The sequence below is a fragment of the Zonotrichia albicollis genome, chromosome 17 (assembly GCF_047830755.1).
Source record: "Zonotrichia albicollis isolate bZonAlb1 chromosome 17, bZonAlb1.hap1, whole genome shotgun sequence".
Classification (NCBI taxonomy): Eukaryota; Metazoa; Chordata; class Aves; order Passeriformes; family Passerellidae; genus Zonotrichia; species Zonotrichia albicollis.
Window position 1 is genome coordinate 10,066,703 of NC_133835.1, and position 20,949 is coordinate 10,087,651.

General features: G+C 41.3%; 1 protein-coding gene across 13 annotated transcripts; it reads right to left on the bottom strand.

Moving 5' to 3' along the window:
* Window positions 1-968: 968 nt before the first annotated feature.
* On the bottom strand, window positions 969-19,341 carry ARFGAP1 (ARF GTPase activating protein 1). 13 transcript variants are annotated; one of them, XM_005489094.4, is made up of 15 exons: window positions 19,178-19,341; window positions 18,822-18,959; window positions 15,321-15,384; window positions 14,370-14,479; window positions 13,221-13,392; window positions 12,260-12,360; window positions 11,513-11,599; window positions 10,920-11,016; window positions 9,506-9,562; window positions 9,280-9,312; window positions 8,089-8,118; window positions 6,263-6,319; window positions 4,913-4,972; window positions 3,746-3,822; window positions 969-3,289 (listed from the first exon to the last, which is right to left on the bottom strand). In XM_005489094.4, exons 3-15 carry the CDS (start codon window positions 15,378-15,380, stop codon window positions 2,962-2,964), a joined length of 1,269 nt encoding a protein of 422 aa, XP_005489151.1. In that variant the 5' UTR covers window positions 15,381-15,384; window positions 18,822-18,959; window positions 19,178-19,341; the 3' UTR covers window positions 969-2,961. The 13 variants fall into 13 exon arrangements, with proteins under 13 accessions (XP_005489151.1, XP_005489150.1, XP_074410026.1 ...); XM_005489093.4 differs by having other exon boundaries at window positions 969-3,292; XM_074553925.1 differs by lacking the exon at window positions 19,178-19,341 and adding an exon at window positions 19,044-19,160 and having other exon boundaries at window positions 969-3,292.
* Window positions 19,342-20,949: the final 1,608 nt, after the last annotated feature.

Sequence of the window (20,949 nt, forward strand, 5' to 3'; positions counted from 1 at the left end):
AGGCTCAGATTCATGGCTGCATCCAGGCAGCCTCAGCTCCAGCAGCCTGCACTCAATACCTCTGCTCCTCATCAGGCCAAAAGGGGAGGATTTGGGGAGAGAAGGAGGAGGAATTAAAAATTAAAAAAGTCTGATTCATAAACACTTGCTCCGCACATGCAACTTGATGGGATTTTCTTCACAGTGCAGAAACCTCCCAGCCACCTACTCTGAAAATAAGTAAAATTCAATGAAACAGTTGGTGTACAAAAAAAGAAAATGCCTTTGTTTTGTCCTCTCCTCTGGAAGGCATGATGACACATTCAGGCTCAGATAAGTCATTAAAAAATGCCCATCAAACTGACCAGCTGGCACACTGGTTTGTGTCTGCAGTTACACCTTCTGCCATTATATTGGTTTATCTGGATCTTCCAGTAACATTTTTCTGTCAGTTGTAGCATTTTGTTGCTTCCCTGCAACACTGCAGAAAAAGAGATGGCAACTGCTCTGTCCATGTCTCCTCAACTGGAGGAAAAATCCTCACTCAAAGCTTCTGCTTGAGCAGGGCTCTGGCTGTTTGATTTAGAACATAAAAGTTTCAAAAGCTACAAAAATCAAATCAGAAGAACAAACTAATGGCTCATGCCAATTATGGCTGCAAGTGATACATAAATAAATCACTTTTGTCCCAGGCAAAGCTCATAGGTGAGGTAAACATGCACACACACATCACAATGCCACTGATTGAGTGGACTGAAATAAAGATTCTCCTGCCACAAGCCATTTCAGGAGGTTTATGAAAGAGAAACTGTAATAAACTTGTACAGAAGAAGCTGAACCAGCTTCAGACTGGGGAGCAGACACCTTGACAAGGAGGCAACAGAGGTGTAAGCATAAAAAACCAAAGTTATGTTTGACATGCAGCTAAGCTATGACAAAGTTATGCTTGGAACTGGAGAAAAAGTAGAAAAAAAATCCTTGTTTTAGTCAGGCTGTGAACTGCTGCCAATGGTTCCATGAGCAGCATTGCAAACCAAGAGCTCTCGTGCCTTTGGCACTTCCACAGGGTCTGTGGCAGCAGGGACACCTTGGGAATGGCTCAGCCTGGAGCAGCACTTGGCTCTGAGCTGCTCTGGGTGTGCAGAGGCTCAGAGACCACGAGCTTCAGACCACGCTCTCAGGAGAGGCAAGGGGGCAAAAAGAAATCCCAACTCTCACAGAACAAGGTGAGAGGAGACTGGAAAAAATACTCTGTTCACCATCTGAAAGATCCCAGAAATAGAAATACATATTCAGGCTGTAAACAGAGCTACTTCTACTCAGACTTAAGCCTTTAAAATCTGCTACTTATGAGGAAATTAATTTTCTTTCCTTTTTGAACTGTTGAATTACTATCTGGTGGAAAACCTCTGTGAGAAGTAAAAGAAGTGGAGTGTTATTTAAGGTAACTTTGACATCTTCAGTTGGTTGTTGAACAAACTAACCAGTTTTAAAAAGAAAAGGCTTTTTAGGTAAGTAATAGGATCTACAGGGTTCACAGAGAGAACTCCATGCTGGAAAAGCAGACCACAGAGAACACCATGATTTAATTTCTGAAGTGAGCTGATTGTTTTCGTGCTGAGGGTACATTCACAACCCATCCCCCAAAATAAAATGGGATACCTATGATACCTCTGATGTTAAAAGTCACAATTCTTCTCCAGAAGTTATGGTTTGTGTCATGCAAAGAGATTTGTTGGGTCAAAACTGACACATAACTGAATCTCCTGTTCCAGTCCTTAATGCTGACAAAGAAGTTCTCATGTTTCCAAAATAGTGTTTCTTTAACAAGATCCAGGAAAAAATGTGGAGAAATATATGACAGAAACAGAGATATAGCTTGACACACTAAAGAACCGTTTGGAAAACATCTGCTTAAATTAAATTTCACTATTAAATCCAGACATCTACTCATCTTGAAAGGGGCTTGCTGCCAGGCTTTTTCCTCAATGTTTTTTGTATTTTCCACTCATTTTTTCTTGCTGGAATCTTCTTTATAATTTTTTTTTTTTTTTTGCTGCCAAGTTGCCAAACAAATGTCCGGAAGGACATAAGCAGCAGAAAGACTAATTTTTCAACAGCATTAATAAAATACTACATAGATAAAAGGAAGAAAGAGAAAAAAAGAGTACATAAAATACTCAAACTGGGGCAAGGGTGTAGGTGAGGAAGGAAAACACCCCAGCTTTGCTTTTCTGTGTAGCAGAAACTAAAATTGAGTGCAAACTCAATCCATTGAGTAAGGTGGGCAAATAAAGCCATTCTGGATATCCCTTGAGAGCTCAGGTCAATCCTTTAAGTTTACACAAATTATTATCTAGCTCTAGATTCCTTCTGAATTCTAAAGGAGAAAAATAAGTTTTCAACTACTAAAAAAAATAATGTCACAATGTTTAAAAACAAAGCTTCAATAAAAAATATGTTAAAGACCATCTTGAATTGCCAGACCTCCTGTAGTCAGAGCAATCCATAAGGCATTAGAACTTGATGTATCCAACTGCAGCTTGCCCAGTTAATGGCTGTCTTTCCAAGTCACACCTTGTCCTTTGTTTGCATTAAACACCCCAAATCTCAAATTAGATGAGGACTGGATGAACACCTATTAACCTACACATGCAAGGTTGTGCCATGGAAGTGTCCTTGCACTGGTTTCTCTCCATTAACATTTGTGTTAAGAAAGTTGCTGTAGCCAGCTCCAATAGTGCAAGGAGAATATACTTATCACTATCTTTAAAAAAGGGAGAGCCACCATTATGTAAGAAAAGATTCAGATGCTACTTTTTTTTTTCCCTATACCGGGGTAGAAGGAAGGAGAATGAATGGGAAGCACAAACAGATCAGAAAGGTCAGCCATGATACTCCAGGTGTGTGTAAAACTTCCTCCCCTCCATCAACCAGCACAGCCTCCCTTTCCCAGCTGTGCAGAGCAGGGTTAACAGAGTTCTAAAAGTCATCCCATGCATTTTTTGTTGCCTTAGGAGGTTTTCTGGTCTTGCTCTCCCCTCCTGTGTTCTCCCAGTTGGTCTCCCAGTTTTCCCAGCTGTCGCTGTTACTGTTCTTGTTGGAGACCGTTCCCGAGCCCCACACGTCCCAGCTATCCGAGCTCTTCTTCTCTGTGGAATTGTCCACATAGGTCCAGCTCTCACTGCTTGGAGATTTATGAGCTTTTGGTGCATCTGAGTTGCCAAAGGTATCCCAGAAGCTTTGATCTACAGCATTGTTCTGGTAGCCCTCCCCTCCACTGTTCTGGTAGCTGTCTCCCTCAGCTGGTCTACTGGGGGATGGGGGGGAAAGGAAGGTAGAAATAAATTAGTTATGCCAAACGTAACAGTAAAAATAAATGACCCCAAAGAAAACCATAATTCTACTGCTCTTTGCTTAAAAAAAATCCCTTGATGATAAAGGAAGAACTAAATATTATTCCAAATGACATAAGCTTGTTGTCCAATTCACAGATTTTGTTAAGAGATTTAACAAGCCCAGGGATAGAGAATGTGCATTTGGAGCAAGTGTTAAACCAAAATATGTGCACTGCTTTGTTCTCAATTTAAGAACAGTTATAAACAAAGTTATATTGAATTCCTCCCTATTACACAGAGGAGCACTATCAGCAAAGACAGAATAAGTTCTTAATATTGAAAAATTACCTTTCACTACTATACTACAGAGAATCTACAGGAGATAAAATTATGTGTTCAAAGAGATAGAAAGCAAGAACAAATATTACCTGTCAGAATTATCATCTGCTTTGCCTGAAAAGAAAGTGGTGACATCTCTCCATCCCTTACTCCCAACTCCCTGAACCTAGAGAAAAAGAGACACTCCATTCATTTGGACTGAACCAACACTCCTGCCAAGTCCAACAGCAAAAGCCAGACAAATTCCTCCACTTGTTCCCATAAATCAAACACATTTAACTCAGAGCTCATTAATGCTTCTGATGGGCAGTTACATGGTGGATGTAAAGAACATACATCTGGCAGCACTGTGCTGCTGGAAGAGGCGGGAATTGTAACCCCTTTTGAATCCTCTCCTAGACTTCCTGGACAAAAGTACTGGAATTAGTCCTTACATAAAATTAAACTTAATGAAAGCACTGCTGTTTTATGATTAATGTAACTTGTATTTATATTTCTACTGCTCTACACAGCTACTTTCACTCTGTTTCAGCATTATTTCACTACCCACATAAAACAGGCCTAAAGTTGAGTCCTAGAATTGGATTAGAAATACAACTTCTGAAGTGACACCATGGAAGGCACTATTCTGAGACAGAGACAGGGAGGATGAATCCCAGAATTCAGCCTGAGAGTTGCCAGGCTCTAAACAGAACATGTAACATTATTTATTTTATTTTATTAAAACAGTATACCAACACTTAAGACACTGAGCTGGTCTATGGGAGAGTTTCCAGTGCTGACTTTCCCAGTGCTAGAAGAGACACACTCCTGGGTAAAACCATGCAAGTTACCCCAGCAGTTGTTAGTTTGTGCAGATTTCTGTGCTTGGCAGCCTCAGCCACACTTACCACGTCACCGAGAGCAGCGGAAGGCAAAGGAGAAAGGTGCAGAGCATTAGCAGCTTTTACTGTACCAGTGGAACACAAGCTGTCTCCATATTCCCCCACACATTTTCTTTGCTGTTTATAACCACCCCATGTCCTCATTCAAATTATTAAGAGGACACCATCATGCCTGTGCAGCTTCAAACACCCCAACAGAAAATTCCCGCTGAAAAATTCCACTTTCCAAATTTCTCTATTCAGCACAAGCACAGACCAAAGCTGCACTTTGGGAGGTTGTATTATTTTTGGGGTTTTGTATTATTTTTATGAGAATATGGAGACTGGCTTGACTTGTTTGGCCTCCTTAAAGCCAGGCAGGCCACCTCATACCTTGCTGGCCAAATGTGATACCCCCGTGGTGACCTCCTCAAATATTTTCCCCTCTTTCACCTATGTGGACCAAAGTATTGGTAATTAGTCATAAAACAAAGTATTACTGAAACCTTCAGACAACCCCATTCGTGCTTAACAGCTAAAATGTCAAGAAACTCAACTCCAAACTGAATCAAAATAGATTTAAGTCAAAGCTAAGTTAAGAAAATTATATATGAAGTCTGTTGATCTATAGTGGAGTGAAGCTCAGTCCTTTGAGTTTGTGGGAATTTTCTGTGGCTAAAACGCCAGTTTGAGGAAGGTATCACACCCAGTTTGAGAAAGGTATCATTTAAACACAGTCCAGGTATCATTACACTATTGCTGAGCAATAAAACACAAGTACAAAAAACATCTGCAAACATGAAGCTTTATCAATATATTCGACTGCATGTAAAGACTGTGTTAAGAAACATATCAGATCCCTTTTATTCTCTTTTATAGATGCTCATTTAAATATTAAAAGGGCTTTGAATTTTGGTGGAACACAATACAACAGGTACCTTTCACCACTTAAAAAATGGCAGTTGTTCCAAAGCAAGTTATTTTGTATAACCATATAGAGAATAATTATTTCAGAAAGTAACACTTATTTAGAACTAACAGCACAACATCCTAAGGGAAATGGATCTCTTTTTTTTTAAACACAAAATGCGTAATTTCTCATTAAATCGTCCTACAAAATAAAAAGCAGCTCAAGGAAATGCACCCTAAAAAATAACCCTGAAAATAATGCATCTAAGCCCTCTGAAATAAGCTGTGGATAATTCTAGGGAATAGAAAACCAATTAGAGTCTTCTCCTGTGGTTTGAAATGCCATGTAAAAAATGATAAATTAATAAAGGTAATGGAAGAGGAATTAGTTTGCAATATGATTAAAACATTCTCTTCAAATGGCTCAAAGATGTTTGACTGAATTAAAATAAAGCTGGCAGGTAGGTAAAACACTAGGAACTTAACACTCCAAGATACAACTACTAATAGATATAAATATATATATATTTAAACAACTGATTTTTATATCCATTTAGGGTGCATTTCCCCCTTGTTCCATCTTCCATTATTGAAAGCATGAAATCCACAAAATGGTATCCAGCAAGAGAGAATGTGACAGACTCAGGTGGACATGAGAGAGGTAGGTGGAGGGAGTTTACCCTCATTAACATTTCTCAGATAACAGCCTAACTTGGAGTTATTTGATGCAGAAAGACCCCCTGAGAACCTGGGCAGCTGTGGCAGCAGGAATCAACCACTCCCTGAGTGAGCACAAGCATTTTTCTGCAAGCCATTTACTAGGTCCAAAGTTACCTTTTCCTGTGCAGGTTTGAGAACATTTTCATTTAATGTCTGACCTAACTCTGATGCCTATTTAAAAGCAAAACAAAAACAAAGTCAGTTATAATTTCTTAAAAAAAAAAAAAAACAATAAAAACCCACAGCCAACAACTTCTGCAGGCTCATTTCTCAGCAGTATCTCCAAAAACACAAGAAGGCTTTAGCTTTGATTCATACAAGCAGAATGAAAAGCTGAAAAGCACACACAAAGTGCTGCAGAAGACATTAAAAGACAATAAATTAAAATCAGATACACATGGCAATAGATGCCCAGAGCTCAAGCAAAGTCTGACCTTGCACTGGAAGCAGAAGCAATGGTGCAACCAGCAACAGTTTTGAGGATGGGGCCCTTGCTAATGCCTGCAGCTGAATATTTGGAAGAACTGTCCTCATTCTCCCTTATTTTTCCATACTAATTAAATTACTCATAGAAGTAGATCTTTTTAGCTGATTTTCTCCCAATTTCTCTGTCTTGTAGTGCTTCAATTATTATCTGTTAGTAAAAGCCCAAGTGTTTCTGAGCAATACACAAGAGCCAAAGTTGTGACAGAAGATTTTTGTTATTTTCTTTAAAGCTCCAGATTTGCAGGGAGAAAAAACAATGAAGTGCAGAAATCTGTTGCAATCCAGAACAAGATGCACAAGGATATTGTACCTCAGAGGCAGCTTACAAAAATGTAAACCCACAGTCCAAGTCACAAAATTACTTTCCTAAGGCAAAGCTGATAAGGACAGCAGGTTTAGAAGAGTTTGAAATCATTCCTTGCCCTACTACTATGAAAAGCCCTTGACAGATTTAAACTTTCTTCAGAAGTGCCATATCATACTGAGTGCCTCCAGAATTCTCCTGGTTAATCCAAAAGGGCCAATATGCCAAGTTTGATTTCCTAAGGGTTTATATTTGATTACTACCATTGCTACTCATGTTCTTCTTGGGAATGGAGCACCTTCAACATCTTTCCTCCACAGACTCCCAGGTGTGTAAGAAGCCTTTCCCCAAGCCACAGCATTCCCAGGATCTCCCCTTTGCCCAGCCATCAGCTCCAGTACTTCTACTCCTCACAGGATAAAAATTCTTTGAGAAGCAAAGGCAAAAGGAAATCCTACTTCCACCTAGTGAGAAACATGAATGCAAATCACAAAGGGATTGTTGCCTTTGGAAGTGAGGCTACAAAGTGTTTAAGAAAAACAAGAAAGGGGTGTTCTCACCTTTGAAAAACCCTCTGGAGTCTACTGAACCCAGCAAAGTGTTTATGTTTGGTAATAAAGAGTGTAACACACCCAGACTAACAGTTCAGGTGTCCAAGTAGAGTCACTGCTAGAATTAGGAAGAATTTTTATCTGATCTCTTACTCAGCCACATAATTTTGTACATGTGGAATGGAAAGATTTGGGTATAACTGTATTTTCATCTAAATCACTGCATCCTTCCTTCCTGTTGCTGAATTTCAGACAGCACTCTAACCACCATAACAAACACCTCATCCAAGTGTCTGCCTTCCAGCAACACCCAGCTCCTGGCACATTCCTGGGGCAGACATGCAAACAGAAATCCTGAAATCATCAGAGTGTGGACAGCAGCACAGTCAACTTTCAGACAGTGCACAGCTTGAGTATCTCTATCCAACTTCACAAATTTTAAGTAGGTTTGAAGAAATGTTACCATACAAAACACACAACATTTTTCTAAACAGGTTTGATGTAAGGCAGAGAAAGAAAAGACAGCTCAGGAGCAAATGCACATATTCAGCACGAACAGACAAGGAGTCCATGCACAAGAACAGATGTGAGGGTGTTACCGGCTCTGGCTGCTGCTTGTAGCCCCAAAACTTTACCCAGAGAGCAAAAGAGAAAAGAGCAAGGAAGGTAGAAGCAGCTTTTAGCAAAAAATTGGCAGCATTTTTTCAGGCAAGTTAAGTATCATAAACCTTTTTTCAACTTTTTACATCTACTGACAAGAGAGAGTGAATGTGTTTGGTCACTGGACCCCACATGAACTTTTAGCCAATGTAGTGCATTAAAAATGTATTAAATCTGTTCTGCAAAGGGTCAGAAGGAACAAAATTTAACCTTCAGTAACACAGCTTAGGCTGTAGAGCATCATGTTGCTGTAGTCCTTGTCAGTAGATGTGATGAGCTTTTAAACTTAATATTATAGTTATTAATAATACTAAAGAAAGGGCAGCTTTTATTACAAAAGGAAAACTGCCAGAGGGAGTGAAGAGGAAGACCTGGGGAAAACTTAGTTTTTCTTAAACCAAGCAATTTCAAAGCTTTGAAGTAGGATGTTTGGGTGCTTTAACAAGACATTTTTGTTGCACACATGCCCAAGTTTGGCCATTTGAAGGATTAATATCCCAGTGCATAGACCTCTCTGAACACCTATAAATATCTGCATCTCACTCAGAACTGGGCAAATTAAGAATCACATTATTTTTTCACTTTTACATTTGAATTTAAAACTTTTCCTTGCATATGTCAGAGTTCTGTGTAAACAGGTCTGACTGTCTCTGTTTTAACCCCAGTTTGATAAATGAAATCCTTTTGTCATTGCTACTTTTTAAACACACACAAGCAAGTTGATTTATTAATGATATTGAGCAGTTCAAACTTGTCACATCTTATTAGGCTTTAGCCATGGGAAGCTGGCTTGCATTGTATTGCATCACTAAAGAAAACTACTTCAAGCTAGACCACATTTAAGATTCACAGAACTAAACCAGAGGTTTGTTAAGTTTGCAAGCTCTGCAGCCTCTCCAACACATCCAACAGGAACAAACAGCAGAGCATCCCTATTTATCTCTTGCTTAATTTGATCACTGCAGCTGATTGCAATTCCCATGGAATTAAAAGCTACAACTAAACACTACTGTGCACTAAGAAGGAAAAGCACACTGGTCTGCTGATTATCCAATCTAAATCAATTGGTGCAGGCAAACACATGGCACTTAAAGACAATTAGATGGAGTAAGAGCTAAATCTATAATCACCTTTTGACTTGCTTGAGATCCAAATCTGGTAGCCTGTGAAGAGAAGCAAATACAAGCAGGTTTACCTGGAATAAACCCTTTGATTTTTAAAGACATGCATTTAGAAATGCTGCATGATCCTCTCCAAGGCAATGGAGCTTTGGCAGAATTTCACAGTGAAAAAAGAATACCCCCAATACCACCTCTGGCATTCCACTGCTAACTAAACCACATTTTATTTACTTACACCCTCTTTAGCAGCTGAGGCAATTTTGCTTGCTCCAGTTGTAAAACTGCTCCATCCCTTTAAAGAAAACAAGAAAGTCATGAGCTGTATATGAATAGTAATAGCAAATAATAAAGTATTAATTAAAACAGATTAGCTTAAGTCAAAATGCTCTAATACAGCTGGTCCTGTAGTTGTAAGAACTACCTGCTACTCAGAGAAAAATTAGAGCCTCTCATTTAACTGAAATACAGTAATGAACTCCCAGTATTTGTGTGAATTTCAACAAGCCAGAGTGTTTCAGATGTTACTCTGCTAAAAATATGTACAAGTGTGGGGAAAAATCATCCCGTGCAGTGGAAGACAAATTGTTTTCCTCTTCAGGATGAACACTCATGGAAGGAACTCAGTGTCCCAGAAATACAGGGCTTCAGGACACACTGCAATGTGTGTCTGTGCTCACACGAGGGCATCCCAGCCAGGACATTCAGGGAGATCCTGCACTCACAGAATGGCTCACAGGAACAGGAACAGAGCTGCCTCTCCTTGGCTGCCTTAGCTCACCTGCAACACACTGCAGATGTGCTTTCTAATCTGAACTCTTTGGCTTAAAACTGTGAGATACCTAGAAAATATTTAGCTGACCTGTGGGATCACGTGGAATATAGTGACCAACCTGTTCAAAGGCTCAGGCATTACTTTTCTCTGGTAAGTTCTAGTGAAGTTATTCATTTATTTATTTTTAAATAAACAGTGGGACTTGGTGTGAGTATTTAGGTAGTGAGGCTCTACAGAGGGCTGTTGGTCACTAACCTTGGTAGAATTCCTTACTGTACTTCCAAATGACTGCACACCCCAAATATTGCTCAGCACTGTGACTTTGAGCCTATCAAAGCAGCAGTATGGCCCTGACTGCCTCTGACTTTATTCCCATTTTATTTCAACAATACATCTTTCACTATCTCTACTTGAATCACGACAACTGTTCAGCCATATGCTGTTATCTCTTCACACCCTGTCACAAGTATTTCAAATGTTTTCATCACTGCTCAGGGATTCTGGCACCCACATAAACACACATTTCAGTTGTTTTCTTCTGAACATCCCTAATATGGTTAACAGACTTAGCTATTCCTTATAGGTGATGATATGTTTTTCCTTCAGCCCCCTTGATTATTATTTCTTAATCCATTGCTATATCCTCACTTATTTCTGTGAACTGATACCAGACATAATTAAGTTCTGCTCAAGTTTCTCCGTTTTGCCTGGTAAAGTCCACCAGTATCTTCTCCACTCTTTGAGAATACAACCAATACTCTGCATTTCTCCATAACCACCTGCAGTCTTTAATTTCTCCTCTGCATTAATGTTCTCCCATACCAGGGGCTAAACCTGAAGAAAACAGTAATTCAGAAAGCTCCAAGCAATTCCTTACCGAGTACAATGAGGACATGGCATTATTCAGGAAGTCATCCTCTTTTTTTGGAGGGTTTACTGTGTTTCCAAACCCCACATAGCGATTCTCTTGGCCACTGCCACAGGAAGAGGAATAAACAGTCCTTGTATCAGCATGCAGCCATTAAAAACATTAAACAAGAACTGAAAAGCACAGAAGGATGGCAATTGTTTTTGCACCTGGAATATAAAGTAGCACCCAGCACCCAAAACACAAAACTACTCACTTCATCAAAACACCAAGGATCCACTGAGGAATCCTAGCACAATATAATTTCCTCTGTGAAAGCTAATGTGGTCTTAATGATTCTCCAGGTTTAACAAATCACTGACATCAGAAAGCTGAGTAAATCCTAATAAAGCGACACATGAAAATGAGAAAAGGAATGAAAGAAGCTTTATAAATGCCTCTGTTTAACTCAAATCACTGTAAGGTACAACATACAACCAGAATTCCCTGGTTTGGGACCCACCACAATACTGACTGAAGTTACAAAATTTTTCTTCAATGCTTCAAACATTTTGTTATGCTAAACGGAGAGACACACAGAAAGTCAGTAAATATTGCATTACCCTTGGTAGGAGCTGACATCATCATTTAACCAGTCTTCAAAAGCCTTGTCAGAAGAGGCAGTTGCAGTCTGAGATTGTCCAGCAGAACTGAAATAAAACATTGAAGAATCAAAGCCATGTTAAGCAAAACCCACCAGCTCAGCAGTACAGCTTGATGTATATCACCATAATACAGGTTAGAAATTGATTATTTATTCCATCTATCAAGAAGGGAACTCTAATGCAACCACTAAAAGGCATGAAGCTCTTGTTCCTTTGATTTACAACTGCTTTTGCAGTTAACTAGGGTCTTTAGTGCACACAGTAACAAACACTACATGCAAAAGCAGAACAACAGAATTGCTGTGGTACAGAGCTTTGATGCTCCCCTGGTAATTAGCAGCAGAAGGGAAAAGTCTGTTTCTTTTTCCCTGGCATCCAACCCCAAACTGGCACAGCACCACAGTTAAGGTGAGGATGTCACACACTACCTGTGAGCGACACAAATGTCCAATTTCAGGTGCATTACCAGCCAGGATAAAACAAGCATGGCTTCTTCCCTGCTCTCACTCACCTCTCTCTGCCATAGTTTAAGGCTCAGGTGCAGGGGGTGAGAATTATTACAAAACCAAAGTCCTGCTACCTCATAGTCCATAACTTCAGCTTGTTCAGACACCAGCACCAACAGGGTAAACCCAGCAGACATGAAACCATCAGGTTTTGATGCTGTATCTGTACCAACAGCAGCAGGGTAAGCAGGGCACGTACCGGTGAGCAGATGACAGAGACATTTTAGGCTGAGGTGGGGTCCAGTTCCTGGCAGGAGAAGTTTCAATGGACCACTCCTTGCCTTCAGCTACTGTAGCTACCTACAAGAAGCAGAATAGTCAAGAATGCCAAGTTAGAGACTTCATATAAATTATAAACTGCTTCTGTAACATGAGGACAAGTAATTTTTCCAATTTGCTGCTGGATCACTTAACTTCTTTTCACAAGAAACCAAATTTTTTCTGACTCCAAGGTTCTGATGTTGAATAGAACACTGGTTTTATTTCAGGCAGCTGAAATAGAGAATTAGACAATTTCCTCAAAGAGGCAGGCTTGGTTTGAAGAGGAAAGACTGGGTTAATTAAGAGGTGTAAGCATTAGTCACAGAGAAATGGAGGAACAAAACTACATTATTGTTGTATGTTACTACACACACTAAAGATTTATCAAATCACTTTGGACAGAACTGTACAGCTGAGGTAATGAATTGAGAACTGAGACAGCTCCACTGACTGAACAGCTGCAAAAAACTGCAGCACAGAAAATCAGAGCTACCTCAGCTAAATGCAGAAATGAAAGTCTCAATAGAAAACTCTTACCAGACTTGGGAAGAACTCTAAGACCTTTAGGGTCCCAAGAGGGCAGTCCTGGACTGCCAGCTCTGAGGTACCAGACCCTTGGGATACCCTTGGGCTAAACTAGAGAGGGTGCCTGCCCAAGACACTCTTTCCTAACCCCACCTTATCTCCCTGGCAGGACAACATTCCTTTTCTCTTCTGCCAAATACTTGAGCCATGAACTCACTCAGGTTTACATTAACTCTTCCAGGATTCCACTCTCTCACATTTACCTTTTCAGGAACCACTGCAGAGGTTCAAAAAACTGTAATTTCCTTCCTTTCAAAACCAAGTGTGATATTTTCAGATCACAGGGGTGAGAAAACACCTAAAACTGAGCCTACCTGGTCTCTAAACAGAGCTGCAGCTTTGCTGTTGTACTTCTCTTGCATTGTCCAGCATGGATCATAATCATCTTGAGACTCCAAGAACTGTCGGAATTTGCTGTTACCTCCTGCTTTCATTTTCTCCAGCTCAATGTCCTTCCACTTGTCCATGGTTACAGAACGTACAAAACTGAAAAACAGGTTTAAAAAAAAGATTAAATTTAGATCACAGCTTGTTATAATTTCATGCTGTATCAACAGGGACAAAAAAATACTTATTACAACCTATCTCAAAAGTTGAGAGTATAAACATCTTAGAGAACACTCTCCAAGTACAGAAAGACAGATCATCATAAGAAGGTGGGCAGATCCTCACTGAAATAAGCCAAAATCATGTCATTTATTGGCATTTAAAGGAGACAGTCAACAGAAGGCAAGTGACTGAAAAAGCAGCTTCCTTCAAAGTCCAGAAATTAATCTAGCCCACTATGTAACAGAAACTTTTCCCATACTTCACTCTGTGATTTTTTTTCCTGTCTATTATCATGTATTTTGACAGTTGGAGTCAATGATCTTAAGAGGTATTTTCCAACCTTGGCAATTTTATGATTCTATGTCCTCGTCTCAGAAATTTCATCTTTTCTTCCATGCCACACACAGAACAGTTAAAAAGGCTCCTTTCCTATGCAACTTCTACTCACTAATGAGCCTCAAATCAACCCTGGAAAAGCAAAGAATGTACTTCTGAATGGCCTCCTTGCTTTGGTGATTTCCCTCCTGGACTTCCACTCCTTTCCTCATGTGAGTAACTGTTTCCTGCTCTGACCCTATGGGGTCTCCAGAACCCCAAATAGTTCTTATTTTATAGACCCCCATCTCAGCTGAGCACAGTTCTTGGAAAACAACAAAAACTATCATTTACATTACAAGGAAAAAAGAAATCTCCTGAATAGAATAAAGCTGTTTTTCAGACTAGTTTTATAAGCAACTAGTTACAGAAAAGGCACAGAGAGCAAAGCCCAATTTGGAGAGGAGCATGAAGCAGAACTGCCAGTGAAATGTTGGATTGGAGACATTCTATACATTCCAAACCAACATATGCTGTTCAGAGCCATAATGAACCCTGAGGTTCTGCCATTCAGTCCTTGGTGTGTTGGAAAGGCTGACCTGAGGTGAACTCCCAAGCCTCGGTGTTTTCCTGAGCACTCCAGGCAGATCCAAATTCCATAGGTCACACTCACCCACTGGGGGTTAAATGCACCACACTCAAAACAGACCTGGGACAGAAAAACAGTTACTTCTGCATCTGTCATCACTGTCCATGGGAAGTTTTCACAGCTCAAGAAGGCAAATCATGAAAACATCACACACTGAAAATGCTTTCAGAAGGAAGGGTTCTTAGTGTTTGGAAACACCTTCCCTGCTATCATAAACTTCTTTCAAATATTTATTTATGCTGCTTGGATTATAAAAATTACTGCACCAACTACCAAAAACCAGTGAGGAAATACAGACAAGCAAATGGAAATTACCCTGCAAAGAATTCATTTTGATTTCATTTCTATTGCCTTGAAAGAAAGTAACCAAACTGAATTCTCGAGGTTTTCTTGGCAAAATAAAAATGCAATATTTAAAGTCTGGAACATTTTTTCAGTCACACTACAGTTTGGCAGTAAATGGTAGCAGCTCTAAACAGATTTTTTTCTTTAGAAATAGCTTTATTGCTCATACAGTGCAACAACTTCAGTTTTATGATTGGATTTACCATTCAAGATTTAATGTATTGATATAAATAAAACTGAATCTTTCCATGGACTATCACATTTAAGGTATAATTAAGCTACTTGAAATGGAATATTTTAATTTCAGTTGTGCCCCAGGCACCACTTGTTGAAAAGACCCCAGGGGTTCCAGCATTACTAGAACTTCTGAAATACTTGTGCCAAATATTCAGCAATGTATTGTAATGCATACATGAGATATCCAAATTTCTTTGTTAGCTTTAGTGAGCCACAGCACAAAGACAACAGCAGCTGTAACAGACCTCAGTGCACATTTGGAGTAGGTAAAAAGCAAATTCAATTCTACAAAACTGATCTAAAGATCATAATTTCTCACATTGTTCTCATCTTGTGCTCTGACTTCCTTGAGGACTTTCCTTGTCCTTGGACTTGCCATGATTCTGCAAAGGGAGAAAAAGAAACGAAGTCATGATGAGGGATTTGATGTTGGTAGGACGCTCAGTACCTCACAAGCACAGCTCTGTGACAAAGAGCCTGCAATCTAAACCACTGACTCACAACCAGCTGCAGAGGAAAAACAGACAAACCAAACCACCAGAAACCCCACAATCTTGTTTTTCCATTTACTGTGCACTTTTGGGGTGATTTATTCATCTTAACTCCACCAGTGGAAAGGTGTAATTCAGTCATGGTTGAAAAGTGGGCAGGGGGTGATAAACACAGGAATTCTTCTATGACACAAGTGGTATCAAACAGACTCTGCTGGCTGCTGCTCCCAGGCCCATCCACAACCCTTCCTGAAAGCACTTCCTAACATCCATGATTTCACCAGATCACATGCACACAACTCATCAGACCTATGCAAAAAATAGCAGAAACTCTTACACTTCAGAGTGCAGAACATGTTGCTAAAAGAGCCCTTTACTAGATGATAGAAGAACTTGTAATTTTCCAGAAATATTGAGTTTGTCAACTGAATTCTAGGAAATTAAGGCAATTCTTGAGATCTTCTACACAAAATAATATTGTAATTCAACAGGCATGTCTTGCTGGCAGACCACATCATCTCACACTAATTTTTATGACGCAGAAAACAGCAGGGAGTGGTGTCAAGCTATGGATAAAATTCACATTAAGACAAAAAATGCGATTCACACACAGTAAATGGCCTGGAAAAACCCAAAGTACACAAAGCACTCATGATGAGAAAAACTATAGGGTAGGGTGCAGCATAAGAGTGTAATTTAGATTAAAAATAAATTCCTATTATCAACTAATAGCATCATATTTAAATTAACTTTAAAAAATAAACAACATCTGTTCTTCCTTTTTACTTCCTCTCCATCTTATCATTTCTAGTCCAGAAAACAAACTTCTAAGATGTAATAAAAGACAGAAGTCACCAAGCTGGCTAGAAACAGCACCAACTACTAAATGTCAAGCTTATTGGCCAGGCAGATACAAAGTGTAAAACAGCAGGTTGATATTTTCACCAAACATTGGTGTGAGAGGAAAAAATACCTTTATGCAACTGTTTCACTGGGCTATTTAAATAAATAATCAGAAGTCCTTAGAGCATCAATAAAATTAACAAGCTCACAATAATTTTAGAAGGTAAATGATTGTTACATACAACAGCCCTAGGGGAAGGAGGAAGGATTTATCTTTAATAAATACAGGAAGGGTGGTTAAAAAGGTAAAATGCTCCAGGTAAGGAAAAATTGCATTTGTATGACTGACATCAAGTTCAACCTCTAAAGCAAAGCAGTACAATAAATAGTTCTGTGCATCACCCACTAAGACACCATGACTCAGAAAAGAAGCTCAGTGTTGAACCTACGTATTGCCAGTGCTAAAAGCAGAGGATGTTTGTAGCAGAAGTCACTGCTTTTTGTCCAAAGCATTTATTCCTCTGGAAACATCTTGCTGACAAATGCTTGATTCTGTGGACTTTAAGGTGAAGTGCTTTCACTGATGTTTAGAATGTGCCACCTTTTCAGCCTTAATTACTTTTTCTTAGGCAAAACCAGGTAATTGTGATACAAATTACTGCAAAGAGTGGTGAATAAAATCGTCCTGCCATTCTGTATGAAAATAAAACTGAGCACAGTTATTTTTATCAATAATCTAAGTAAAACTGTGTAACATTAAAAACAGGAGAATGAAAGTGTGTCAAGTGACTCCTCATTAATGAAACAGACTTTTTCCAACAGCATTCCAATAACATTTAGCCTTCCTTGACTTACTCATGTGCATGTGAGCAGGCAGGGAGATAGCACTATATGCATTTGCTCATGTCCTAAATAACAACCATAAACACATTTATATGACTCCCAGTCTCTGTCTTCAATTCCACTATCTGTCCCTGGTGAGATAATGTAGAATTCTTCCTCTGCAGCACAGAAATTAAGTAAATAACTCAGCAGGAATAGCCAGACAGACAACAGTGCACCCTCTGGGCCCCCCTCTCTGCCATTATTGCTGCTTGCTCTTTGCATGCCAACACCTCTTCCCCAGTAATGAATTTTCCCAGCATCTTCCTGTACATTACTGACAGCTTCCAAAGCTCCTCTCTTTGCCTGGATGTTCAATTCTCTTACCCCTACCTTTCCTTTACCACTTTTCCTCCTTTTTCACAGATTTTCAATCAGAATAACCAACAGAGGCAGTCTACATGCAGAGGCCTTCCAGCCTCAATGGCAGATGAGCACTGCTGGAGCTGAACAAGAAAATCTCTTCCCCTTCCAACTCTGCATGTGCCAAGAATTGTCTACAAAGCAGAAAGGTACATCCATCCTCCAAAAGCCAATATCCAGCCCCCTTCAGAGCTTATACACAAGTTTCAGATCTCCAGCTCCAAGGTGGAAGCAATTGGTTTTGGTTCTGCCATCGCTACCTTTTTTTAAACAAAAACTGAAAGACTTTGGCCAACTGCAGTCTGAACATACACCCACTCCACATGCACCAAGTTCCCTGCCCAAATCATGTCTGTCTGGTGGGAAGGCAGAGCTTCACCCACACCACAACATCCAAGAAAAGGAGGAGGTAACTAAAGGCACCAGCTTTTCATCTTGTCCTCCTCCACCAAAGCATTTGGAAATAAAAGACAAAGTAAAAATGTCATGTTCTAAGCTTTCTAATAGGCAATATCTTTAGAGGTGCCTAGTTTACTTTTAATGATTTCCCTACAAAGTTTTAAGGGTTCAAATTATCATTGATTACCACCAAAAACCTGAGCCCTGGTAACTAACTGGACATATAACCACTTGCTGTTTAAGTTTCATGACTAAATACTGAAGAAAGAAGCCACCTTAAAGAAATATACATTGTTTTGATCTAATAGAAATGGACATAAGCAGTGAAGCAAATGTTTAGTTTCGAGGAAGTTTCCATTGAAGAATAGAAATATTCTTGACAAGGGTTCCAAAGTGGAAAGAGACAGCTTCACACAGACCAATCTCACACTCTTATTTCCCAAGCAATCAGCTCCCAGAGCAAAAACTACATGTACACCATATGAGTTTTCTGGTTATGAAACTAACCAGAAACTTGCTAAATAAGCAAAAAGGCAGAAGTGGACTAGAAGTGGAAATAACACCTAACAGGACTTTGCTCCTCTAATACAGTAGCAAATTCAGAAACAACCTGCAAAGAGCTTTGCAATTCAGCACACGGAGAGTCAGCAGGTGACGTGGCCTGGTGACTTCATGGTCCTGAAGGCTCCCTGCGAGTCCCACCAGTGCAAAAAGGCCACAGAGGCTAAAGAAACCTTTGCAATCTCACACTGCGCCCATCTCCATGGAGCTGGCAGGGTTCTCCTCCGCAAATACATCAATGACCGGGGCACACTTTTAAAGCCGAGTGGTTTCACACTCACCCGTCTCACCCAGCGCCTCGCAGGGCCGAGAGAAGGGCGATTCCTTCGGGCACACCTGCGCTCCCCGGATCCCAGCGGCGTCCTGCAGCCTCCCTCAGAACATGGCCGGGATCCGCCGAGCCCTCCGGCCTCTGCTTTCTAGGCAAGAAAATAACACAGATATAGCTGAAATAGCGGGCAGGGTGATGCCTCCTGCCCGCCACGCCAGCCTGGCACCCGCACGTCGCCCGCCCTCGGCACCGTCCTGTGTGACAGTGCGGGGGCCGGGCCTGAGCGCCGCCACCTCAGCGCTGCGCTGGGGGACACGAGCGGCCCCGGCACGGCGAGCCCCGGCGCGGGGAGCCATGGGGACGCACCACGACCCTGAGCAACACTGCTGCTCCTGTCTCGGTCTCGGTGCCGGTCCTGATCCTGATCCCGGTGCTGGTCCTGATCCCGGTGCCGATCCCGGTCCCGGCCGCGGCCCGGTCCCGCCCGGCGCTGCCGACGTTGCAGGGCGCGAGGCATTGTGGGCGCACAGCTTAACCCGCTGCGGGCCGGGCCGGGCCAGGAGCGCCCAAAACATTCGGTTCTGTCCAACTCCCGTGCTCCAGAGAGAAGTTTAAGGGATTTTAAGGGATTTGTTTCCACCGGGCAAAGCTGAAATAAAGATTTACAGTCAATTTTGCCGGCGCTTTGCTCTCCGTGCGGTTCCAGGCTGCAATATCGACCCCCGGGGTTTATCGCTGAGGGGAGGCAGGCTGCCCGTGGGGGTGAATTATGTGGAATTACGTGTTTTTTCCTCACACGCCTATGAACGTCAGCAAAGCAGGGTTTTCAGGTGATGCCCCATGTTGCTCACAAGCTGGGAATAGCAGATGGAGGGGCTGGTTGGACCCCCAGGCTTCACGTCCAGCTCTGCCTGAGCTGCTGTGGTCGCAGCTGGAGCACTGGGATGGTTTAGGGTACCCCGATCAATATATGGAGGAGTTAAAGCTACTAAGGAGCATCCCCAGGAGGCCACAGCGATGACGAAGGGTCTCGGGAAAGCCATTAGAGGAGTGGCTGAGGGTCCTTGGGTTGTTCAGCCTGAAGGAGACTGAGGGGAGACATCATCGAGGTTTGTGTCCCTCATGAAAGGAACTGGAGGAGCATCTCTGCTCTCTGGTGACCAGTGACAGAATACAAGGGAATGGCTGAAACTTTGTCAGAGGAGGTTTAGGTTGGGTATTACGAAAAGTTCTACCCCCAGAGGGTGGTTGTGTGCTGAACAGACTCTCCAGGGAATGGTCACGGCCCCAAGGCTGCCAGAGCTCAAGGAGCTTTTGGACAATGCTCTCAGGGTTGCACGGAGTGGGATTTTGGGGTTTCCTGTGCACCAAAAAGTCCAGGTTGGACTCAATGATCCTTGTGTGTCCCTTCCAGCTAGAACTTTGTCTCCAGAGATCCTCCCAAAGGTGAGGGTGGATCAAAAGGAAAGAGCATCCAGAGTTGCTTTGTGGTGCTTGTACGCACAGGGCAGGCGAGCACATTTATGCTACTGCTAACTTCTTTTTAATCATCAGCTGTAGGCACAGGGCAATGATTTAGTGTTTACATCTGAATCCCACAGAGACAATACGCTGCTCATTTCAGTGCAACTCCTAGTCTGGCCTCTGTACTTAATAAGTAGGCTATTATCTGACTATCAGCGCACGGGAGATTAACAGGAGCCATTTTCATTACCATTAATGGTGGCTACACACATAATGCCCTCACATCAATGAGAAGATAATGGGCCCTTAAGTGTGCGTATGTAAGGCTGACAGAGGAAGGAGTATGAAATATAAAGCAAACTCAGCTTAAATAACTTGCTTTTCCAGTTAAGAAGAAAGTAATCTCTTCTCATAAGCACCATCATTTTCTGGTAAACGTGAACCAACAGGTAATGAGGTTCCCATTACACAAATGCTGTGTTACAGGGTCTAATGAGCATATTAATCTTTGTTTTTCCATATAATTGGGAGATAATCCAGGGATTTGTGTTGGCTCTGCAGTGGTTCTGGGTGAATGTGTGTGCTCACAGCCTGAACCAGGAGTCATCCTCAACCCCAGACACACAGTGAGCAGAAAAGACTCTACGTGAGGGCTGCAGGATGGGGCTGTCTGG